At 39.5% G+C, this 25,607-nt stretch overlaps 2 protein-coding genes and 1 long non-coding RNA gene across 15 annotated transcripts in view; 2 read left to right on the top strand and 1 right to left on the bottom strand.

Annotated features, from left to right (window-relative positions):
• ANKRD44 (ankyrin repeat domain 44) overlaps window positions 1–23,152 on the top strand; it is a 145,586-nt gene extending 122,434 nt beyond the window's left edge. For 7 of the 11 annotated variants that reach the window (XM_063342502.1, XM_063342503.1, XM_063342505.1 and 4 more), the window contains 11 exons: window positions 2,179–2,380; window positions 5,865–5,943; window positions 6,977–7,094; window positions 8,135–8,351; window positions 9,060–9,147; window positions 11,311–11,394; window positions 12,679–12,824; window positions 13,687–13,769; window positions 14,889–14,971; window positions 16,102–16,193; window positions 18,374–23,152. In XM_063342502.1, the coding sequence (XP_063198572.1) occupies window positions 2,179–2,380; window positions 5,865–5,943; window positions 6,977–7,094; window positions 8,135–8,351; window positions 9,060–9,147; window positions 11,311–11,394; window positions 12,679–12,824; window positions 13,687–13,769; window positions 14,889–14,971; window positions 16,102–16,193; window positions 18,374–18,639 (1,458 nt within the window). In that variant the 3' untranslated portion in view covers window positions 18,640–23,152. Of the gene's footprint in view, window positions 1–2,178; window positions 2,381–5,864; window positions 5,944–6,976; window positions 7,095–8,134; window positions 8,352–9,059; window positions 9,148–11,310; window positions 11,395–12,678; window positions 12,825–13,686; window positions 13,770–14,888; window positions 14,972–16,101; window positions 16,194–16,470; window positions 16,572–18,373 lie in introns of those variants that run through there. The other 4 variants (XM_063342510.1, XM_063342513.1, XM_063342511.1 and 1 more) reach the window with 3 other exon arrangements.
• LOC134519015 (uncharacterized) lies at window positions 363–24,530 on the bottom strand. Of its 2 annotated transcripts, none has more exons than XR_010072113.1 (5): window positions 24,337–24,530; window positions 17,344–17,532; window positions 11,283–12,915; window positions 10,380–10,501; window positions 363–1,081 (listed from the first exon to the last, which is right to left on the bottom strand). It is a non-coding gene; the product is annotated as an uncharacterized LOC134519015 (long non-coding RNA). The 2 variants fall into 2 exon arrangements; XR_010072112.1 differs by lacking the exon at window positions 363–1,081 and adding an exon at window positions 7,123–7,941.
• Window positions 24,138–25,607, top strand: part of PGAP1 (post-GPI attachment to proteins inositol deacylase 1) — a 45,398-nt gene continuing 43,928 nt past the window's right edge. For both annotated transcript variants that reach the window (XM_063342514.1, XM_063342515.1), the window contains exon 1: window positions 24,138–24,339. In XM_063342514.1, coding sequence (XP_063198584.1) covers window positions 24,184–24,339 — 156 coding nt within the window. In that variant the 5' untranslated portion in view covers window positions 24,138–24,183. The remainder of the gene's footprint in view (window positions 24,340–25,607) is intronic.

Genomic DNA, 25,607 nt, shown 5'->3' on the forward strand with positions numbered 1-25,607 from the left:
TTTGATCATTATCTCTTAGAATAATTCCTTAATCTCTTCTTTGAAGCAGGTTTAATCATAGACTTGTTTTGAAAAAGCTGGGAAGGGATGTAGGCCTAGATGTAACAAAAACAGGTTCTGGGCTGGAATCGTTAATTAAGTTTTTGGCAGCTGAAGCTCTTGGTTCTTATTGACTCTAACACTCAGGTAAGAAACAGACATAGACACTGAAGTGAAATTAAATGGAAAGTTGCAGCCTCTGTTTATAACTAGTTTATAAATTTGGGGCTAGAGCTTGAGCCTATGGCGTTGATCATGGAATGGGATGCTCTGATGTTCTGGAGATGTGCAGAGTGCAAAAACCTATCTGGTACACAGCAAGGCGTGGGAAAGCATGCTTAAACCCCAGCAGTGCCCTGGGATCATGCCACCGAAACTATGCTGTCAAGAGGAGATCCAACACATGCGACCTCAGAGATCACAATAGCTACCTTTTCCCAAGAACTCAAGATTCATGATCTCTCTTCCCAGTTTTCTTGTGCAGAATCACAGAACAGTTGATGGAGATCAGCTAGTCCCACTTCTGTGCTAAAAGCTAGAGCAGGTTTTCTCAAGGCCGTGCCCCATCACATTTTGAATATCTCCAAGCATGGAAAGTTCACAGCCTCCAGGCAATCTATTCCAGTATCTGACCACCATCACAGTAATAATATTGTGGGTTTTTGTTGTTTATTTTTGCATTAAATGGAATTTCCTATGTTTAAATTTGCCTTTTGTCTTGTCACTGGGCATCCCTGAGAAGAGTCCGTCTCTGTATTCTTTGCTCCACCATCAGGTGTTTATACACATTGGTGAGATGCCCTTAAGCATTCTCTTTTTGAAGCTGAACAGTCCCACACCTCTCCGTCTCTCCTCATACGTCTTTCACAGGCTGGCTCTTCACTGAATATCCAGCCTCACCGTGAAGCTGCCCTCTTCTTGAAAGGGAAGCAACTTGCTTACTCAAAGACAGGGGCGGGTTTTAGTTCTGTAGCAATCATATCTCTGTTTCTCAGTCAGCCAGAACAGCTCTGACCTGACCTTTGAATTATCCATGCGTAATCTGAGGGAACAAGAGCCAAAACAGTTGGGTTAAAAGACTGAGTTTGTCACCAAACACTTCTCCCTGTCTTTTTTTCTGCAATTTGAAGACTGCAGGAAAGAGAGTGTCACTCCCAAGCCCCAAAAGGAGTTACAATCTACACTATCACCAACACAAATTCCTGTGCTGGGAAGGGACTTGCCCTGCAGCTGGTCAGACACCAAACTCATTTCCTCGCCAGTCCCTCTTGGGCAGAATCCTTCACCTTGAAATTCAGTGCCTCTTTGGTTCCTTCATGTTTGTGTTTCTCTTCTGTTTTCATTAATTGCTTCAACTCTGGTAATACTAATTACATGTTCATGTATAAATAAAAAGGATGTTCTTTGGGAGTCTAACAGTAAGGAGAGGAGGGCAGTCCCTGCAAAGATGAATTAAATGTTTCCAGTTTCTGGGGCTATCCAATGGGTTTTTGCAATGTCACCTGTGTTTGTGCTGTTGACCCAAATGTGGCTGTAGGTCTGGAAGTGCATCTACTTGTCCACTGTAGTTATTCTACCCAAATGATCCTACTGGCAGGAATACTCCATGAAGAGTCAGCTATAAACAGCAGGTCAACTTTGTGTTTGTATTTGCACAAAATCTGTTTTGAGAACTGCTTTCTTTTAGTTGGAGACCAGCAGATATGTTGAATTTAGCACCCAGTTAGGTGATAATCCATGAGACCTCTGACCAGCATCGCTCTAGTGAATCTAGTTTTTGAAGCAAACGTTTCCCTGAAAGATACTGTAGAAAGTGAAAAATGAATTGTTGATTCACCTGTGCCGAATGGCAAATTATTGCCTGAAATTCCTCCCCTTGTGCTGTTTTGGAAGGTTAGAGCAAATCAACAGTCATAATTTTCTGTCCCTAACCACTAGGATTTTTTTAGTTTCTTGGCTACAGTGTAATTTGAGAAAATCCTTTCAGGCTGAAGAGAGAGTCATAAGGAATCAAGAAAATTGTGTCATTTCTATTGTGTTTAGGAGACTGTGACAATGATGGATTTTATTCCTGTTTTACATGAAAGTTTTTGAAAGAAGAGAGTTGTGTTCTTTACATGACACATTTCATATTTCTAGGCCTATAACGGTCACCATCAAGCATTGGAGGTACTTCTCCAGTCTCTGGTAGATCTGGATATTAAGGATGAGAAAGGACGCACTGCTTTGGACCTGGCTGCATTTAAAGGACATGCAGAGTGCGTGGAAGCTCTCATCAGCCAGGGTGCTTCTGTCACTGTAAAAGACAATGTCACCAAAAGGACTCCCCTCCATGCTTCAGGTGAGTGTGTGCTTATGTTATGCTTGTGATCTAAACTTCACATGACAGAAGCAGTTACCTTTTACCTCCCTACTATCCCTATGCATGTTTTTTCTAAATGGAAGAAGGAGATTTCTGACATGTGCTGAGGACTGCTGCTTGTTTGCTCAGCTCCCATGGTTAACTCTTATCTTCCATTTCCTTGGTCTTTTTTCCTCTGTCCCTGTGATTCAGTCCTCTCTCACACAGAGTCCCATATTTTCCCACACCACTACTGCTCTGCCCTTACCTGCTTGCCTCTACTTTACCGTACCTCTCTATTACCACCTACTCTTTAAGATGTGGGATGTTTCCCCTATGACAATGGTTCCTTGGCCAAAAAAATCATGGGAAGAGAGAACACTTGCCTCACTGCTTCTCCTAAGGAAGAAAGGTTGAAAATACAGGTAGGTTCTCATTGGTGATGAAATTATGCTGGTGTTCAAAACTTTCAACCTTTTGCAGGGGCAACACTACAGAAATTCACCCCTTTTCAGACATGATCCTCCTCCAGAGCTAGCTGGTAAACTTGCTGTTGTTGGGAGTCTGCTCCATTCCTCATGAGTTGAGTGCTAATTATGCAACGTGCATAATTACCTGGAAAATGTAGAATTTGCCGTTTATTTAAATGTTATTATTTAAATGTACCTGTGAGATAAATACGCAGAGGTGCCAAAGGGAACGTTTCTCTTCTGGCTGTTTATTGAGGGGCTCAGTACAGCATAGCAGTGACCTCTAGTGGGAAGTAAAATTAATACTTCGTTATTTTCAGAGCCAGACTTGATTGTCTTTCTGTTTATCTTTTAACTTGCTTAGATTAAAATGCATACACATCCTCTAATACCACTTTGCTCTGTGTGTGTGATCATGCAAGTGCAGCCTGGAAGCATGAGGTTAATGTCTGCAGTACTGAAGAAAATGTGCGTACTAAATCTTCACAGCATACTAAGAAATGCTTTCTGCCTTCTGAAATGTCACATCAGAACCGAGTACATTACTCCCTGCAGTAAAGTAATGGAGGGGCTTTTTAGTTGTTTTTGATAAAACCACAAAATAGTAAATGCAGCCAATGCTCACTTTGTTAAAACTGTTGATTTAATTAATTTAAACCAAGATCTGTGCCACTACAAAACTGGAGCTGTGTTGGTCAAGAGCTTTCCTATAGTCACTTCAAACGTAGCTTGGACTCTGATGATGAACAGGGTGTGACTTACTGCTATGGTGAAGATGTACCAGCCTGATTTTGCATTTATTGAAGAATTTGGATATAGCGACATAGGTTTCTTGTTGTCACAGCTGAATTGTAAGGCTTCTGCAGCACTGAGAAAAGTAAATGGTAACAAAGCTGTGTTTTTCTTAGCAACTCTTGACTTAAAATATGGATTTTATGTTTTTTAATAGATCTGTAGACTATAATTGATTATATTTGTTAAATAGAAGGTGTTACTTTTAATAGGCAGAATTATTACCTTCATACAAATTCTGATTGTGGGGGTTTTTCCTCTTCGAGTTTCTTTTTTAATTGCCCCCATTACTGTAGCATGAGTGCCTTCCATGTAAAACCAGTAGGAAGGTTCATTGTAGACTTTTCTGATCTTTTTCTGTGGAGATTAGCTCTGGAGTAAAGCTTATATCCTCGACTATTATAAAAAGTCACTTGCAATCTGATGATTTTTATTATCCTGTTTCATAACAATACATTTTGTTTAGGAGTGTTTTAGCAAAGAATGATGCCACCTATCAGAAACTCTGCGTGCTGCCACTGCAGCATTCAGCAGTTTTTATTTGCAATGCAAGTCTAAGAGGTAAACTGGCATATTTTGAGAAATCAAACAGAATTCTTGCTGAATTAATCCCTTGAGTGACAGTGCGCATTTGCACACACAAGAATGAGTACTTGCACGTGCAGTACCGTGCACTCGAAAGAAGAATGCATGTGTGCCCATCCCCTTAAACGTGTTTGCCTTCATTCCTTCTAATTACACAAGCACAAGTGCTGAGCAGGACAGTTAAGGAGACCTGAAGTGGATTACGGGATTCTGCAGAGCTCCATTCAGTAAAGGAATTTGTAACTTTAGTAGAGAAATCACCTAATGAAGTATTTCTTTTTTCTGTCTGACCTCCTCAGAGAATAGACTTTCTTTGACCTCATAATATGGAGAATTTCCTTAGCTTAAATTATATGTTCCCTGTGTGCTTTTATTACCACCAGCCTTTCCTCTGGCTAGCTTGGGGAATCCATCGCAAACGTTCCCCCAGTGTTAGTGTTGTAGCTCTGTTGGCAAAACTGATGTTCCCTGCAGGGTCTGTAATGCTTGGCAGTCGCTGGGTCAGCTCCTGAGAGTTTTCGGGAGTATCTGTTCTAAAACACATTTACCAAAAGCCTTTTCAGACATTGGTGTGAACAAGTTATGATTCCTCTTCCTCCTGCTGGGAGAAAGAACAGATCTTCCCCCCTCCAAGCCAGTGACTCATCAGCCCTGCAGAACTGTTTACATGTTATGTATATGGCATTACTTAGTGGTAAATAACTAAAAATGTCTTTTATTTTTCTGGGTAGAGCAACTAAGATTATTTTTGGATGAACGATTTAAATGCGATGATGTGGGCCCGTTTCTCTGCCAGAATGATGTGACATAGGTGGTGTCCAAGGGTTTTGCCTCAGCCCACAGGGTGTAGGCAGTGTGAACGCATGACTTGCTGTAATAAGAACACCATCTATACCTACCGAGTACAGGAATTATTGTTTTTCAGAGAAGAAAATACTGTCCTCTTCATCCCATGAAAGGCTGAAGCCTTTAAGCCAGCTGACACATAGATGGGTTTCCAGTGTCCTGCAAAATGTAGTAACTCAGAGCGGTTTTCCAACAGCAATGGGTTACATTGTAAAAAGCAAACCCCGTTTTTGAGAAGTAGCCGTGGCTTCCAATAATGTTAAATGAGAAAAGATGGGAAAACCCAAAGGGAATTTTAGTCTCTGGTGTTATGTGCCGTTACGAATATGACATTTGTATCATTGGTCATTCTTTGCAAATGCTTCTTTTTTCATAGCAGCACTGAAGAACTTGCTTGTAGAGCGCACACAGAATTAAGGAGCCCTGCCGACATACTTCCTCCTGCCTTCTAAGTCTGATCGCAGAAAGCCTTTCTGCCTGCTCGGTCTGAGGGAATTTGAAATGCTGTCTGGGTTAGCAGAAATCTTCTCAGTAGTGAAAATCATGATTTCTGTTTTACTCATTTGGGATTTTTGTATGTAAGAGAACTAATCCTTGTCTTACTGAGGTCAGGGAAAAAGCAGCTCACCATTTCATCGGCACAAGTTAAATCAAAATTGTGGGAATAATAATTTCTTATACGATGGAATATTTTCATTGTTTATAAGGAAATTTCTTATCCATAAGCATTCCAATGGCAAAGTATCTGAAATTAAACATATTTTAATTAAACATACTTTTTTTCTTTATAGTCATTAATGGCCATACACCTTGTTTACGGTTGTTGCTAGAAGTTGCAGACAACCCTGATGTGACAGACGCCAAAGGACAGTAAGTTTTCTTTGTGATGGGCTTTTTTCAGCTCCGTGATTCAAATAGCATCTCGGATTTCTCACAATTTATTTGAAATACTGTCTTTCCTGCACTACTCCTTACAGAATCTGGCAGAGATTACAAAGTACCTATTCAGTTGATCTAAGCCACGAGGAAAGGATTATTCATTAATCTTAGCCTCTGCTTCGTACTTTAAACAATTCCTCATAGATGCTGAGGGCCAGATTCAATAAAAAATAACAAGCGCCTGAGATGTTTCTATAGAGAGTCTTTTTCTTTCTAAAACATTGCTATTTCAGGGTTTACTTGGTATATTAGGATGGTGCAGTGGGACAGAATGTTTATTTGAGGTGACACATGCATCCGAGCTGTTCCTACAAAAATTTTACTTCTCATTAAATGACAGTTATAGAGGGAGAATAAAGTACATCTTTAAAGCAAAAACGTGAATGGTTAAAAAAACTCATTTGGGGTGCCTGGAACATATCTGACTGTACATATAATTTTAACTGGCATTAGTCTTGTATAAAAATAGGAGGAGAACAGATCTTTTTCAGAAAAAATGGAAGATAAGTTAGTCCAAATTTTGGCTTGAACAGTTTCCTCATGTCCCTTCATTCCCTTTAAGCAATTGCGCAGCATTTGCAAAAGAAATGCTTTGGGTGGTTGTCATCTTGGTAACTAGCAGGGATGTTCATTCACAACGCTTGGGTATTCTAAAGCTCACGTGTCGCTGGAGGTGACAATAATTGTAGGTTATTAAGGGAACAGATTGTCTTGAATGATGTTGCTCCGTAAACTGCTTACAAATGGGTTTGTTTCTATTTTAGTCATGGTGTTGTTTGTTAAACGTTCATACAAAAGGTCATAAAACTTGGGTGTTTTATAGATGAGTATGGTGAAAGAAACAGGCTTGTGGGCAGGAATGGGGAGAAATGCAGGGCTTCCTGATTTCTCTATTCTGTAAGTCGGCAGTGGCAAGTAGGATGTCATTTTATAGCTGTGACTGGTTTGTTTTTGCTTTTTCTAGAACCCCACTAATGCTTGCAGTGGCATATGGGCACATTGATGCTGTTTCTTTATTACTTGAAAAAGAAGCATCTGTAGATGCAGCTGATCTCCTGGGATGCACAGCTTTACATCGAGGGGTGACTTAATTTTTACAATTCTTAATTATTTGTTTTACTGTGACTACAATTCATGTATAAATACAGGGATGCTGAATGTAGGGAATACTGTAAATGATTTGAAACATGACCACGCATAGTCAATGAGATTAAAAAAGCAGGACAGATCGGATCTCAGTAATGCTCTGCTTTTGACTTTATTTTACATTCGCTTTAATTAATTAGCTAAAATACTGATTAGACCATTTTTTCTTGGCTCTAGATGTTTTACAATAGCAATCATTATTCTTGTAACTGAGCACCTTAAAAATTCGGAAAATAATTTCTTTAAAAGAACTGCCCAGCAGGTTTTTTCATTTTCCTGGGGGAGGACGGTGTAAATAATTAAGCCCGAAGTTTTTTGTAGAGGCAGTGAAACTCGAGGCAGGTCTTATCTTTTCTAGGAGTCAGCTTCTCACCCAATGTGAAGTTGATGCAAGAGATGGTATTTATACAGAACTCTATGATAACTAGAGTGAGCAGTTCAGCTTAGGACTCCGGCACCAGTCTAAAAGCTACAGCCATAAAAATTCTCTTCTGTATTGATAGCAATACATGAACATGCCCAAGATACCAAAGCTAACCTATGTATGGTACAGAGGTCGCTGATAGTAGCTGGCCAGCTGTTAAAGCAGCTTTTCATATTCCTGATGATATTCTTGATCCTTTTTTTCCTCAGTTCTTCTCTCACATTCATACGTGGTTTTGAGAAGCCAGACTCAGGTTTTCTGAACGTCTCTCCTTGTTCATCTGTTTCCTTAGTCTTAAACTCCTCCTTGCTTTTGTGCCGCACTTAGCAGAGTCTCTTCCACAGAGTAGGAATCAAAGCCTTTGAAAGACAGCACCAAATACATTTCAGTGTATCAGTTACCATAGGGACTCATGGGAGCAAAGGAGCTTCCATCTCTGCCTTCTGAATCACGTGCAGGCCGTTTCATGTTCACAGGCATCAATCATATTCCATATTTCCTGGGCAAGAATCTGTATGATGTCAACCTCTTTACTCATTTCTCTGTTATCAGATTATGACTGGGCATGAAGAGTGTGTTCAGATGCTGTTAGAGAAAGAAGTATCTATTTTATGTAAAGACGCCAGAGGCAGAACACCTCTGCACTTCGCGGCAGCTCGGGGTCACGCCACTTGGCTGAGTGAATTACTGCAGATAGCACTTTCAGAGGAAGACTGCAGTTTGAAAGATAATCAAGGTTATACACCGCTGCACTGGGCTTGTTACAATGGTAAGGTTCTCCCTGTGGACTTTTGCCAAGTTCAGAGGTGGCCTCAGTTTTAGGGAAACACGATAACGAAGCAGCCTAACACTTTGAGAAGCTTGAAATGAAGAGGCAAATTATCTCCCCTCTGCAGTCAGCGTTGGCTGTGCTCACTCTTCAAGGCAGAAGCCAGGGAAATTCCAGCAATACCCAATACCTCCCACTGGCTTTGCAACTCATTTGCTCCCAGTCACAGGAGGCCAGGGTGAAATTCTGTTTTTTCTGATGTCAGTAATTAAATTGATTTCTGTGGGGCCGGGAATGCTGCTTTGAGGTGTCACTTTCCTATTTATTGATGCAAGAGACCGTGTGAATTGATGGATATTCTGAACTGAACTGGTTGTTCTAAACTGGATAATCTGAACTTGCCACTTAATATAAGGATAAAGCTTCCTAATACCATTATTTAAGACCATCTTTGGAGATGTGTAAGACAACATACATCACATCAAAAAGAGACTTTTTTTTCCTTTACTTTTTTTTCAGTAAGTGCTAATATTAGCATGGATCTATCTTGCTACTGCCATAAAAAAAATCTGTTTATTACATAAGAGCTTATATACACATTGTGTTCAACTTCGACCTTAGTGTTAAATTCCAGTCTGTATAAGCCTAATATGAATTAAGTGAATTACTTGCTTTGTGCAACACTGTGAAATGTCTGATCTCTTTTAGGTCATGAAAACTGCATAGAGGTACTATTGGAACAAAAGTTTTTCCGCACATTCTATGGTAATACCTTCTCTCCATTGCACTGTGCTGTGTAAGTAGAAATCTCCAGTAACAAATGTTTTAGGATATGTCTGGAAAAAGTAGCAGTATGAGAAGAAAGCTTTTTTTTTTTTTTTAAGATTATTGGCATGAGCAAATAATTTTAAAGCTGATCATAAAATTGTGCTTATACGTCTGCTGAAAAAGTGGCAGAATAGAGTATTTTTGCATAAATTTCATACATGTAGGCTATTTGATGAAATTCTGACTTTTAATTAAATAGCTGCATTTCTGCTCCCTTTCTAGTTTCTTTTCCCTTGCATACAACTAGAGACCTATGCCTTTTCTTCACACAGGCTGGAACTTCATAGCTCTTCCTTTCTTAGGCCGTGACCTGGGCTATAGTGCCTTGGTCCCTGTAAGTATGAGCTTTTGAGGCTCCTTTGAAACCCAATGGCTGAAAGCTCAGAAAGTTCTCATATTTTGATCAGAACTTCCTATGTTCCAGCTTGTGTCCATTACCCCTTGTCCTGTTACTGGGAACCACTGAAAAGAGTCTGGCTCCATCTTCCTTAAACCCACCCTTTAGATGCTTGTAAACATTAATAAGGTCTCCCCTCAGCCTTCTCTTCTCCAGGCTAAAGAGTCCCAGCTCTCTCAGCTTTTCCTCAGAAGGGAGATGCTACAATCCCTCAGTCATCTTTGTTGACCTATGCTGGACTCTCTCCAGTAGTTCCCTGTCTCTCTTGAACTGGGGAGCCCAGAAAATCAAGATGATTTTTTTTTAGCAATAGGGACAACATGCCTAATGAAGGAAGGATTTGAAACAACAGTCTATGCTATGCTAGAATGGTGTTCTCTGCAGGCCATATTTTTTCCAAGACATCCTCAGCTGAGTGTTTTCCAGGCTGATTTTCTTCATGGTCTTTTTTGCTTCTCACATACTCTCTGTCTTGAAGGTTTGGTACTTGATCAGTTATAGAGGCAGACTCTGTACCCAAAGTTTTAATATTACTTATAAACAACAAAAAGGTGGTGGCTATTATGAGTTATTAATCTTCTTCCATGCATGTATTCTATACATGTTCCTTATCCAAATAAAGCAGTATGTTTTCATATGGAAAGGATTCTAATAGAGCAAAATTGTAACTTTTCATAACATAATTGCAAATGCTTTTTTTTTTAAATGCAAGATTACTTTAGTTTGTAGGACTTAACATGCTTATTGAAACATGTAAGCTATCAGAAGAGCAAGGAATTAAGCACTGAAAAAAAATTACAAACCTTCTTAATTTCTGCCAACAGTTAGAATGACTGCCTTCTGTTCTGTATTCTATTACAAGAATGAATGTCTTCCAGAAGTAATGATAGGAGTTGTGTAGGCTTCCCTTCTGCAGTACGCATCACTGGAGAGTAGAAAAGTAATTTGTCATGTATCAAACTTTGAAATTATAAAAACCCCAATATACTAGAGAAATAAAAGCATATATAAAGCACTGTTTTTACTCTGCTTAAAATCTGAAATCTGAAGGCTTTGAAATTTTTTTTTCAATTTCTATATTCTTTTAAATGAGTATGTAATTCTGAAACCCATTAAAAAGCTGTGCAACTTAAAAATGCCTGCAAATTTAAAATGAAAACAGCTGCTAATCCAGCGTGGGTGTGTGTCAGCTGTACTGTATGTCCAATACTGTTACTAAACACTGTTAATTTTCATAATGAAATGAGACAAATTAACAATAACCAGAAAGAGTATTAATTGAGTACATCCATCAAGGAAAAGTATTAAATGTGTGAGTTGGAAGAGATGTGGGCTTCAGTGCCTAAAACATTAGAATAAAGCATTCTATGTGTAGGTATCTATGACTGAGTGATTTCCAGATCCAGGTGTGTTTGACATTTAGACTAAATGATTTTAAGGTATTAAGGTTTTAATCCTAGGTTTGCAGTGCACTTTCAGTTACATTTGTGCATAGTCAATTGCAGAATCAGCTTTACTTTAGAGGCTGAAGTTCATAGTAGCACGTGCAGTTTGCTTAAATGGAGAGATGATGAATTATCAGAAATGTGACTGAAAGCATTATGGCAAAGGTATGTTAAGATAACTTAGGAATAACCAATAAGAAATATTAATGGGAAGTGAAGTAAATTAATATTGTAAAGTGGGAAAAGATGTAGACTTTTTACCTTTTTGAAAATGTCTTTTCTTTGGCAGAATCAACGATCATGAAAACTGTGCATCCCTGCTCATCGGAGCCATCGATGCCAGCATTGTCAATTGCAAAGATGACAAAGGAAGGTAATAGCTTCTTAAACAAATTGCATTTCATCTTCATGAATCCATCTAGTATTTTTCATAATTCTTTCTGAAACTCTGGAACTAATCCTTATCTGATACGGTTGAGCTAAGGCTTGTCATGCTGATTCTTTCAGACAGCAGTTTACACTGCAACAGAGTTAAATGGTGGCTCACTTGAAGCAAGTATTCGATTTCATAGTACATATGAAAAGAAATAGAAAAGAAATAGTATTTTGTTTGTTAAGAACAGCTATGACTATAGGCTGTTTTCCTGAACCAGGTTTTTGTGTTAAATATTTAAACATGTTTATCTTTGCTAAATGGAGTGATGCTATGTACACATAGGAAAGTATTTCATTAAAAGCTTTAACGTTATGTTAGAATTCTCATGGCACACAACTCAAAAGATCTATGCAGCAAAATAATACTCATACAGCACGAGATATGCATTCAGCCAAATCCTTATTTTGTCATGTTGATAATCTCCTCACTCTGTGTGTGTGTGTGTATATATATATTTAATTAAAATTAATGAAATTCTAAAAATTGAATATGCATTGTTTCTATTAATTAAAACAAATTCAAGACCTTCAGTAATGGTGATTATCTACTCCTATAAGGGTAAGACCACCTCACCCTTACTGATAAGCAAAACCTGAAGTAACACTATGAGCGGGGTTGCGTACCAACTATCTTTCATCTCTATTAGTCACACTTCAGACTCAAAATGCCACAGGGAGACAGCGAACGAATTCTAGTGTCTCAGTCCTGTGGAAACCGCTAACCTTCAAAGCAGATAGAATTCTTTCTGCCTTTTATAGTAACACTGTTCTTGTAGCTTGTTGCTGCAATATTTTGACTATAACTTAAAATACTTCAGTTTTTTTAAACAATAGATCTGTTCTTTTCTGATAGTTCTTCCCCTCTTAGGCTTGTTAAAAAAAATAAAATCAAATTAATAAGAATGAGGGATTGTACTACTTTTCATATTACGCAGTGTGCTCCATTAAAATAAATATGCTGCTAATATGAGATTGTCTACAGTATCATATCTACCTTATGCTTCCCTTTTTTTTTAAAGTTTATATTACACCAGGACAGAGACTGTAAATATTATTTAACTTATTTCAGGTGCTGCTACTATAGTGTTCCCGTGGTGATAACTCAAAGTTTCATAGAAAAAAAAAAAAAAAAAGTCTTGCACTTTCAGGTTGTTGGGCAGGTAAGTGAACAGGAATATTGTCATTCTTAGCAACAGCTGTGGTCGTGTCACTCTCCCCACAGAACGCCCCTTCACGCAGCAGCCTTCGCGGATCACGTGGAGTGCCTCCAGCTCCTCCTGAGTCACAGCGCACAAGTGAATGCTGCGGATCACGCAGGAAAAACACCTCTCATGATGGCAGCTCACAACGGTCATGTAGGTGCTGTAGGTAAGTACCTCCTTGCCTCTGTTTGTCTTGAAGGGTGAGTGCTACTGCAGTTATTGTCCCAAATAAGTCGCAATTTTTTTTCCTGTGAAAGCTAAGGAAGAAAAATAAATTGTGCAGACGTCTGTAAGAAGCTACTTTTACATCTGTAAAAAAGTTCTTTTTCTTCTCAGTCATTGTTTCTCAGTAGTCTTGGTGAACACTTGCAATAACAAACTGGAGTCTTATTTCCTACTAAGAGCGTGCTTTAAAGAGCACAAGGGGAGTAGTAATTCTATTCTCCTGTTTACTTACTTGATTTTATGGAGCAGTAAAACTGCGCTTGTGAAAAAGATTGTGTAACCTTTTTTTGTCTGCACTACTACGGGAAGCCCTAATCTTAAAATGGCAGCTATCAGCAGCTGCTTTTCCAGGCTAGACTATAGACATACGGATTGGGGTCATACTCGCTTAACAGAATGCCCTTTTCTCTAGCTTCAACAGCACAGACTGCACCCTGAATTCTTTATATGCACTTAGTCCTCTCAAAGCCGAATCCACAGTTGTTCTCGGGAGATGATTCAGGCAAAGCTTGCTGATCTGCAAATAGGGAAGTTCATAAATAAATTAAGATGAATATATGTTTGATGGTTTGGGATACTGTGAAGGAGTCATTTGCTCTGCCTTTGCTTGCTGATTAACTGCACGAGATTAGTCTGTTCTCATTCATTATTTTCACTTCACGTTCATAAAATTTACATCACATAAAGGCTTAATCGACTAGCATCTATGCACATGCATATTAAAATAGAAATTTTTTTCCTCTGTTTTTACATGTTTGTCTGCCCATTGCGTTTGTTCGTTGATTTCTATTCTATACTCTCAGACTTTTTGGTGAACATTGCTAAGGCTGACCTGACATTGAAGGATAAGGAGTTGAATACATCTTTGCACTTGGCTAGCAGTAAAGTAAGTTGAAGACCTCTGTACGCTTCTATTCTCTTTGCAGTCTGTATGTATGCTCCTAAAAATATTTCTGCAATGGAAACGTGATGGTCGAACTTATGGTGAAGAAGGGAGATTGTTTCAAGCTTTTTCTCAAGTTTGTTTCAAGGTTTAGTAAATTAAGAAATATGGATGCCTCTTGGGACAGCTGAAACATAAGGAAGGGAAACTAAGAGAAATACTGGAAAATCCTTTGAGATTTTACCAAATAATCTCACTGTAAAATAGCTTAACATAGGTTCAGTGGCAAAAGTGGCAAAGAAAAAAATAAAGTATTTATTCTTTTTTCTTACTTTCCAATTTCTGTGGAAGGAACACAAAATTTTTCCGTATGCTCTGTAGCAGTAAAACTAGAGGCATTGATTAGATTGGTGGTGGTGTCTTTTCCCACCCTTTCTTCCTCTTAATTCCAATTGCTACTGCTGTTTTTGCAAGAAAAAATGCCCATGGGATTCCATCTCCTGGGCCTTTTCTTTTGCTCCTATCCACAGACTGGATTCCAGTGTGATAGTATTACTCCGGTTTCTGCAGACACAAGAGCTGCACTGAATTCTCAAGGTCCTTCAGGCAGCTGTTCACCTGCCAGGGCTGTAGGCTCGACAGAAATAAGGCCTGGATCTGTATTATTTCAAAAGTTTCATTATTAGAGCTCTCGAACTGAAGGGATTTTGTAGTAGCTTATTAATAATACAGAAAGGCATTTAAAAACCCAGAAAGTATAGTATTAGTTTTTGAGATTAAACCACCTCTTCCTATGTTACTATGTAGTTCTAATAAAGAATCCATTGAATGCGCTTTCAAGAGAAATAGCGGTCTTCTCTGAAAGCTGGGGAGGTGAATTCATATATAATAAATGGAGGGCTGAAAGAAGGTGAGCATCTAAATTTCTAAATGTGCTGAAGCATCCTACCAGTAGCAGTTTGTAAATGGTATTTTAAGGCTCCTACAATTCACTTACTGCACATCCTTATGCTTGAGAGGCATGTTTTCTATTTCAAACTGAGTTCTATGTGTAACATTTCTTTTGCCTCAACTACAAACACCTCAGCAAATTAACACTATTTGTTATTTTCCCAACTACAGGGTCATGAAAAATGTGCCTTGTTAATACTTGACAAGATACAAGAACAGAGCCTTATTAATGCAAAAAATAATGCATTGCAGACGTAAGTATAGCCTGATCCTTTCAAGTTCAGTTGGCTTACCGGAAGATCCCAATTTAGCATTTCAAATTCATGTCTCAGATTTTTTCATAGAACAGAAAAGTTAATTTCTGATTTTTATGAGTGCTTGCCCTTGAACAGACCAGATTTGTATTGCATTTTCATTTCTAATTTTTATTCCTTTGATGCCAATTCTATACATGGTCTGGTGGAAAAATTATATGAGGTCATTTATTTGAAGACTATATCAAAATGTCTATTAATCATGTGAACGTATAAGCATACATCTGGCATTTCCTAGCTTTTTGAGTTTCATCTTAAATATAAATAATTTATTTAGACTTAAGGTGATAGATTTAATTTTCAGAGGGTTTTATAGGTCATATTTTATGTCCAACTCCCATCCATACCATATATTATCAGCAGAATATTCTTATATTCTTAGTCCAGCTGCAACTGTTTGACTGGGATGGGAGAATCCCACAAGAAAAGATTCAACTACAAGTTCAGGTGGCACATCATCTAGTACTTGCAGAAGAATTCATTCCATCTTAGCCCTTTTTTCCCCCCTTCCAATAAGAAATTGTTTTTCCCGTCCCACTAGCTGTCCCCAAATGGGAGCATGGGGTGTTTGCCCAGGAAGGGAGCAAACCAGTGGTTATTTTTAATTTCCAGATGCTCTGTGGTAATAGAGATTAGTAATCAAGTATTCAAGGATAAAAAGTCAATACAATAATTTTGAACGGTCTGTGGTAGCCAGATTGAAGGATGGAACAAAGGCGTTTCTTCAGTCTCAGATTAATTTTCCTTTTAAATGTCAATTGTGTGCTGCAAATGGAGCATTTGTGGAAAAATGAGAGCTTTTTAAAGAAAGCCTTTAGACTGGAAAGCATTAGGCAATCTTTGTGTATGTAAAGGTAATTATATTTATCTTGCACATGTGTTTTATAGATGTGGAATATGAGGATTATTTTAAAGGCTGTAATATAACTTAATGTCTACAGTATAATTTTAATGATCCAATAAAGGAACACGTTCTCTTTCTGATGCTGGGTATGCTTTAAGAATTACTTAACTCTTTTTAGAAAGTCTATTTTAAACTGAACTTGAATTTAGTTGTTATGTTTTTGTAGACCTCTCCACATTGCTGCACGGAACGGCTTAAAGATGGTGGTTGAAGAGTTGCTAGCCAAAGGGGCGTGTGTCCTAGCAGTAGATGAAAATGGTAAGTAAATAATACACTTTGACAATCTTCAGTAGGACCCAACAGGTAATTTTACAACAGACTGAAGCAATAGACTTAAAAGCTGATGATAGACATCATTGATGCTTTTATCCCTCCAAGAACAGACAGTGAGCTGTGTGAGTACCTATTAAAAAAAAAAAGATACTATTTATTTTTCTTTAATATAAAAATGTATTCTGAACATCACAGCGGTCCCTTTTACTGTTCACTTTGCATGTACTGTCAACAGCTAGTCTTTTTTAATGCTTGAGTGCAGTGGTAACTTGAATTTCCTAAACATGCAAGTGGCACCGGATAATTCTGACACCTTGCAGAAGAATTAAGGATTATGCATTCAATCAGCGCATGTTTTAATGGGTAGGAAGAAAACCATCACCATATGTTTGATTGTGTTCCAGTTCATTCTGAGATCAAAGCTTGTGCTTACCAATTGTCTGACCCAATCCAAGATGCAAGTAAATTACTGTTGCCTCATAAAATACATGATTAGTTAATAAATATGATAATTTTGTTTCAGATCTCAATGAAGTCCTTCCCTAAACATTATAAAGCCCATAGAGGGATGTGCTTCTATAATTAATATTTTCCAAAATGTCTTCCTGAAATAAGCTGGTCTTTGTTACAATACTGACTTCATGGCATTAATGTAACAATTCAGTATCTCCATCTTCCCATATCTGTAAAGTAACAATAATAACACTCACCCATCATTGCAAGTCATTTGAGATCTATGGATGAAAAGAACTCAGTGGTGAGTATTTACTATTAACCAAACGCAAGCTAGATATACACGCATGAATGAGTTCCACTGAAGTCATCTGGCCCTAACCTCGTTTTAAAGATAGGGGAGAGAAAAATGAACCAGACTAGCTTCGAACCACGGTTTTCATCATTAAAATTGTACATACAGATCCAGCTAATTTGCATGTATGTAACGAGTAAAAATCAAGTTTAAATTTGGTACACATCTAATTTTTCTAGGAACAACTGCGTACGCAGTTGAAAAGAGAGAAATTAAGTACCATCTTAGTGTAAGTACAACTCAGTGGAAGGGGAAACTCCCTTCAGGGCATGCATTCCCTGCAGTCAGTGCTTAAATGTGGGTAGTTTGCTACAAAGCTGTACTCACATTTTTCCACCAAACTCCTCTACATTGCAGGTGTTCTCAGCTTACTTGAGGCAGCAGGAGATCAGTAGTGGTCATTGCCTCAGATCACTATTGCTGCAGTGCTTAAGATTTAGCCGTCTTCAAAACCATTTGTTTGCTCTTAGTATAAAGGAGGATTTGTTCGAAGGTGCTGGAATAGCACACAGCAGCCTGCAAAATGTAAAGAGAGCGAGTGTAATCAGCATACTGGTTTCCAAGATTTGTACATGTGAAGAGCTGCTTTAGGGGCAGCGCTTGGACAGGAGCCACGTTAAACTCCAGTGAAGACAAAATTTTAATATCTCCCCAGTTCTTCATTTTACTGACATCTGTATAATATTAACTTTGTATTTAAAGCATATGCCATGCTTTCTGAATACAGTTGTTATTCTTCTAACATAATATAAATTTGGGTAACCAAACATCCACATAGTTGTACCTGCTATACGTGTACCGTGTGCGCTGGTCTAATTCTTTTCTCTCATAGTTTAATTCCTAAATTAAATGCTTCCTGAGTTGAGGAGATAGATACTCAACTGATCAGTCTTTAAAATTGTTTGCTTATTACTTCAAAACGGTTTTAAACTAGTATCTTTTATGTTCTAACGAAAGTCATTGTTCTCAGAATGAGACTTGTTCATAGGCACAGAAACCGAAGCCGGTTTCTGTCGCTGTTGCTGTACTCCCCGTGTTCTGTATTCATCATACTGTCTGTGCTCTAGAACTGTGTTTAGCAAGTGCTTGTATTCGTATCGTGAAGTCTGTTTGCTGCCTGATTTTAAAAAAAAAACAGTGCTTGTTGTGGTCACAGTGATTTAAATGCTCCATAAAGTGTGTATTTCCCCAGCATGTCTAATTTAAAATAAGTAACATACCCCTGTTGCCTGGCATGATGGTAACGGAACATACATCTCCTGCTTACGATGTCACCTAGAGATGTATATGAGGAATGCTCAGTGCTGTTCTCAGTGCCCTTAGTACTAACCATTGCCTTGTCTGCATTTGTGCCCAGGTCATACGCCAGCCCTGGCTTGCGCTCCTAACAAAGACGTGGCTGACTGCCTGGCACTCATTTTGGCTACCATGATGCCTTTTTCTCCTTCCAGTTCAATGACGGCTTTCAACTTCGTTTGTTTTAAAAAAGACAATTTGGGCAGGACACATCTCTGCGATGGCTCCAGTATGGGTAGCATTAACTCTTACAATAAGCCCTTGAGTAATAACATAGGAACAGAGGATGGGTACAATGAAAACGATTCAGATTCTGAAACATTTTGACTTTTTGGTATTGAAAAACTTTTTTTTTTCATGATTATTTCATTTCAGCTTTATTTTTGTATTTTTGTTGTCTTTTTAAACAGCCTAAATCCCACAGCTATATTCTTAACTATTATTCTTGACAAGTAGGTATTGAAAGATTTCTAGTGTTGATGAGAATCAAGCCTTTAAATAACAAAGTTAGAGGGATTTACTGGAACATATTCCCATTAATGTTCTGCGGCTTTTCAGCTTCCTGATGTTTTCTTTAGGCCCGAAGTCTCTACCTCTTATTTTAAGTAGAACAGAGAAAATGCCTTTTTTCTTTTTGACAGCACAAATAAACAGGAAACTGTTTGTAAAAAGTTCTTACATGTTTTAGCTGTACCTTTAGTACACAAACATATTTCCAGCGTAGCTTCCATAGATTCGAGCATCACCCCTTTCCTACGTTTGTCTGTTTCCTGCTTCCAGGGGCTCTGTTAATTAGATATTTTGTTTTTACACAAACCAAAGGTAAAGTTGTAAATCTTAAAACTGCCTGTACTACTTTTCTACAGGAAATGAAACCTTTTACATTCTGCGTGTATTAAGCACTTAAATGTATAGAAGGCACTTTTTACAGTTCTTAGTTGCAGCACACAATTAGAAAAATATAGTTATGAACTCTTTAGGCCAAATTCTACTTGTCTCACCATATTTTTCCCACGGACACTAGTGGAACCACTCGTGTAAAATGAAAATCACTTGGCCCTTACTTTTTTTTCAATTCAGCACAAACGTACGGTTTATTTGCACTACAGAATTAGGGTCACTAGATATTTCTGTCACCTGAGCCATTAACCAAGAATCTAATACCAGAAAAAAAAAAGGGGGGGGGGGAAATCAGGTGTAGACAAAGGTATATGTAAAAGTTTATAATGACTTGCCAACTTAAATGGATTTTTTTTTCCTTTTCTATGCTTAAATAACTTATTTTTACTGTAAACAGTATAGAATTTTAAAATACTTTTGCCAGTGTTCGGATTAACAGAGCAAAGGTAAAGCAATGAAAGCATAACACCAAAAGTTGAAATACCAAACACCAGAAAACATAGCAGTGTACCGTGCAGGGGATTGGAGATACATGCTAAAAAAGCCTATTGTCACCAGCTTTTAAAGCAAGGTCAACTTTGTGAATATGTTTACTCCTTCTGCCAAAGTTTCTAGGTCAAATGGACCACGACCCTCGTCTGCAACAGATGTACAAAAGGAAGAATGAGACATTGTAAACAAAAACAAAAAAAAACCAAAACAAAAAGCTATCATGAACTAACCAGCTGTACCAAGAGGACCAAAACGCTTCAGTAATTAAATGGAAGACTTTGCTACTTTTATTTTTTTCTTCAAATGTGAGTGACATAATGAAGTAGTTTTTCTAAATCATAAAAATATAAACTTTTGAGGTAATGACTTGTCTTGAGTGAATTTTACATTTTATGACACAGGTTTCAAGTTGACATTTGTAACTGATGATGTGTTGACCACAGTTGGGTTTTTTTCCAGACTAAAGAATATGTTCATATACTTTTAATGTAAATGTGTTTATATTTATTTGAAATGAAACAAATGCCCAGGAAAAATAACTATGGCTTGTTCTCCTCGTTAGCATTTGTGCATACTATTTGGCGTGATGCAAAATGAAATGTGAATCTAGGCAAGACCGATGGCCTGAGTAGAAAAAGGAAGGGCGGATGCACTTTGGGAGAGCGCCCATCTTGTATGGAATGCAAAGATTAAGTCCACAGGCTATAATGGTAAAAAGCAGAAAGCAAACCACCTTCCCTCATTTAAAAGCATGAGACTGGGATCAACCCCTTGCTAGACAAGTGAGAGAACATTGTACAGCTACAGTAAAGAGGGGAAAAAGTAGCGTAGCGTGGAGTCAAGGTGTTAAAAAGTTCCCGTGAGTCACACTCAGGCTGTCTGCAGGCCTATATCTGTGCTGGGAGGACGAGACGCGCTTCCTCAGTGCACGCTTTCGGCAGGGTAAACGGAAAGTAAGGATTTTCATTTTAGTTGCAGTTTTTAGCCATGTTCCGCTGAATTGTCTAAAAATCTGTTGGCAGATTCCAGTTCTTTAATTAAGAAAAATATTTATATATTTAGTTTGCCTTGCTAAAATTAAATATTGTCTCCTTGAACATTAACAAATTTCCAAAGTTTACAACAAAAAAATCACAGAGGATAGTGTCTCTAAAGGCAAACATTTCCCTCAACTCTTTATTTCCTGCAGTAGAGTGACAGAGCACCTGAAACCCTGTTTTTCTCCTCAGAAATAGCACAGAATAACATTTTTATGATTGATATTTCTCATTTTTGCTTTTAAAAGTTGCAGAATAGCAATAACCACCTTACTCTAAGCACTGAAAATAAGAGGAGAGATCAGTTGTTAAAGTTTTCAGTGGTGTCTGTTCAGAAATGAATAGAAATCCCAAATTTTGCTTTTTTTTATGTGGAATGATGGTATTGAAAACAAATAAACAAATGGGAAATGGCTGCCACCTGTCTAACAGCAGGATAAGCCTTTTAAACTTATTTTCACTGGAGATGTAGGTAGGCTTCTTGGCAGGATTAGTTATAAGTCTCACCCCAAAATACAGAAAGTTACACTATCCTACATGAAGTTGCTTCATTAGGAGAAAACCAGTCCTCTCTACAAAGAGGAGGATGTATTAATTTAAGCAGCCATTAAAAAAAGTCAGTATTTTTACTTGCTACCATACAGAGTTACTGAAAATACTTATGTATATTTGCAATACCTCGTAACTCTTGTAATTGCGTAGTGCAACAACTGCTGCCTCTTAATGATAGATACAATGTTGTAGAAGCATAGGTCATTACGAATTACTTTTGATCCTTCTAAAGTAAAAGAAGGGGAAGAACCAATTCTAAACTTTACTGATGGAACTTTTCTGTAAACTAACAATGATGTAAATATGCAATATTTCAAAAAATCATAGAAACGTAGGATTTGTCAGCATCTTAAGGACATTGCGAAAGTCGTGTTTGAGTATGGTGTATTTAGGAGGAAGATTGTTCCGAGCAAGACACTTGGAAGTACTCAGTATTGGCCTATCCCACATCTCACGTCAGTTACCAGAATCCCTTTTTTTGTATGCTGGCGCATTAATCTGTAATATAATTTATCACATGTAGAAATAAATTTGTAATTTAGAGCAGGTATTTAAGCATGGGAATAATTTTACTCTTGTAAATAATCACCTTGCCTTTCTGTGGACTTTTTACAAGAGTCGAGTGAATCATATATAACTGTTGCACTTAACCCTGGATCCTGCAATTTACAGTACGTGGACGACCTCTGTGTCTGCACCAAGCCAAGGTTATTTGGGGAGGAGCAGCCATCTGCCCGGCTGTATTGGCAGGATCGTTTCCTCCTGTATTTTAACCACAGCTGCAGGTGGAATCCATAGCAGGATGGGGTCCCAAGTCTCTCTCATAAATACTGAGTTACAACCTCCGGACTGCCTGAAATTGCTGTGAAATAGCTCAGGGGATTTCTGTTCATCGCTACTAAAAGGGCACCATAATGTGTTTGGTACTTTTATGCAGTAAACGACTGCCAGATCGTTGAATTAGAACAAACACATGAAATGAATTGTTTATCCATTGTACTGTTGAGAAACTTGGTTATGTATCTTGAGGATGATTTTAAAAAAATTTGTGATTTTTATTCTTAGTCATGTAAGAAATATTAGAGTGCCTTTTTATATTTGTGTATTATGGAAGTGTTTTGTGAAACTCGGGTTTTTTTTGGTTTGTTTTTTTTTTCATTTGAGTGTTATAAAAGCAATATATTACCAGTAAATTTTCATTTCAGACCTTCTTTGAATGTATAAAGTGTTTCTTCTTTTCATATGTTCTACCTGCATTGAAATGAAAATTAATATGCTAAATTTCTATAGGAATAATGTATAATTTTCGCAGTGCTGAAAATGCTTTCTTATTACACAAAAAGTAAACCTTAGGTCAGTGTTATAGGAAAGGGCGTTTTAAACTAGTGACAATCTTGAGTGTGTGTATAAAATGTAATTTTATGCGTTTCTTATGCAGTGATCTACATATTAAAGCCAATATCTTATGTTTTGTAGGTTTTGTCTTATATTTTATGCTTTAGCATGTGCAATATATCTTTACAAACCATGGTGATACGAATCTGGTGCCAGTGTTATATTTTGCATAACATTTGTAATAAACAATATAAACTATTGTTTGATGGTTTCAGTGGGGTTTTGTCGGTATTGTTTGCTTTTGTAAATTGAAGTTTAAGGACTTGGGTAAATGTCACATGCGAAATGAGGAAAAATATTTACTTCAGTGAATGACCTGGAATTCAACCTGAATCTTCTCAAGCACAGTTTAGTGACTTTTTCAACTACTGAATGCTGTATTAATGTAATGAAGAACCTTAACTGTAAAGTACTATTGAAATGCATTCAGACGGTTATTTTTACAAATAAAAATGGTACAAATACTGTTGAAAAACTGAGTAAATTTTCTTTTAAAGGGGGTGGAAAGGTTTATTTATTTAGCAGCAAAAATGAAAATGCAACTATGTATGTATTTCTACCTTGTACTTCCCTACGTAACTACCCTTCGTCTTAATAAGTTGATGAAAAAAAGAACTTCTTTTTTTGGTCAGTTAGTAAAATATTTAATGTTAGTTTTCACTGAGGCACAACACCAGCAATCGTGGGTTTGTCACGCCTCAGGGCGTGGGCTGTCCCACGGAGACTAAAATCCAGTGATGAACACATAATAAAAGATAGTAAGTTGTTAGAAGTGCTTAATTAAATAAAACACCCCGACCCACGTTGTGACTAAGCTCCTAACAGGCCAGGAACCTTAAAAGCACCCGAGCAGTGGGGATTGCGCGTTTATTTTCGGCGAGGTCCGTCCCCCGGCGGTACGCCCGCCTGGGCTGCGGGGCTCCACCGGCGGCCCGGGCCCTTGCCAGCGCGGGGGATAAACCTGCGCCCCTCGACACCCGGGAGGGCGTCCTGGAGTCCGTGGACGCCGACAAGGCGCCGTCCGAGGCCCGCCTGCCTGCAGAGACGGGCGGCGAGGGGAAGGAGTCTCCTCATGGGCCTCAGCCCGGGGCGGCGCCCCTTCAGCAGCAGCCCCGCGGGCAGGAGGCGACTAAGCAAGCGCACCTCAGCAGTAGCGCCATGACTTGACCTCCCTATCATGGCGGACACGCCTTGTCCCCGTAAGCTACTGGCTGGAGGAAACCCGTAGGTAGGTTCCCGACCTCCCCGTAATGGCTCCCACCCCCGCGACATGGCGGACGGGCCCCCCCAGCCTGGCGGAGCGGCGGCCGGCCAAGCGCTGGACCTTCCCAACATGGCGGCCGCCCTCACGCTCCCGGCGGCGGCCGGGTTGTGGCGCCCGCCCGTCCGCCCGCCCCGCCTCCCGGGCGGTGGCGGCTCCCCGCCCCGCCCCGCCCCGCCCCGCCGTGCCTGTGTGCGCGGAGAGCCTGCGGGGGGACGTGGGCTGCGGGGCGCGATGGGGCGGGCGGGCCGCCGGCTGCCCGCCGTGGCGGCGGCGCTCTTCTACGGGGTGCTGGCGGCGCTGGTGCTGTTAGGGGTGCGGGACGTGCTGTTCCTCTACGAGGAGAACCGGTGCAGCATGACCTACATGTACGAGTACCCCGAGTACCTGGTGAGTGCGGCGGCGGGAGGCGCTGAGGGAGCGGTGTAACAGGTGGGAGCTCGCCGGGCGGGGTGCGGCGGCCGTCGGGGCGGTGCCGCCCGCATGGCCGCGGCCGGGCGCTGCTTGCCTGAGGCGCGGCTCTCCTGTGGCTCCTCTGCTGTGGCTCCCCTCCTCTTCTCTGCTGCAGGGAGAGGAAAAGAGCCCCAGCCGAGGGAGGGTCACCGCGCAGGCTCCTGACGGCTCCCGTAACTTTCGGGTTAGCGAACTTGCCGCTTCCTGAGGCGGCCGCCTCCGAACCGGCAAGCGACGAGCGGGGCAAAAATCGCTCTGGCTTCTTTGAGGGGTCGGTGTGTGGCGAAGCGCGCTGCTCTGGGCTGCCTCCTGTGGGGCTGCACCTTGGATGGCTACAGACGGGAAGAGCTGCCTGCCTGAAAAGTAACGAGGTGCTTCGTACTGACACCTGTACAACAGCAAATGACTGGAAAAGCTTCCAGTTTTCTAACCTGTGAATGGCTGTAGTTACCTGTAGTCCTGGTAAGACCGGTCACGCAAGCTTTTGCAAAGAGGCTGGGACAGGTCCTCTGACAGCACTCACAGCGCCGTCAGTGCCCAGGAGGCTAAGTCTTGTACTTCTCGGTCCGTTGAAGCAATTAATGTGTCAAAAAAGTGAATAACTGAAATTCAAATCTGTGTTTCTTAAGCTAGTGAACAGCAGTGACAAGTCTTTCCAGTGAGCACTTTGTAGGGTCCCACAATATACGGGGGGAACTTGTAAACCTGCCTGAAGTCCCTCTCGCTTTGCTAACGAAGCCTTTTAGAAACCTCTTTGATGACCTCTTTGAAAATCTTGGATCGGTTTGAGCGAGAGGACTGCTGATGGAACTGTTTTCCAGACACGGTATTGTGGCTTAATAGTGTGAGGATGTAAATATGTGAGTATATGTAGGTTCACTGCTACTACTGCATGCAGTTGCTACAAAACAATTTATCTTTTTAATAGTAGATCTTACTACAGGACTTTCTGTAATATTTAAAGCATCCCAAAGGATAACTTGTTGGCTCCTAAACATTTATTTAGCATTTTCTAGGATATAATTTATGCTGGAAAAAAAATGAAGTAAGCTGGAAAAAAAATGAAGTATTCTAAATAATATTCTGTTCTGAATAGGTTGCAAGCTGGCTTGCATAGTAAAGAAGATCTTAAAGCAAAACCTTAGTACCTAAATTGGTAATGAAGCAGCTGGAATCCATTAATTTTTGGATCTATTAACCTTCGT

The sequence above is a fragment of the Chroicocephalus ridibundus genome, chromosome 7, assembly GCF_963924245.1.
Source record: "Chroicocephalus ridibundus chromosome 7, bChrRid1.1, whole genome shotgun sequence".
Classification (NCBI taxonomy): Eukaryota; Metazoa; Chordata; class Aves; order Charadriiformes; family Laridae; genus Chroicocephalus; species Chroicocephalus ridibundus.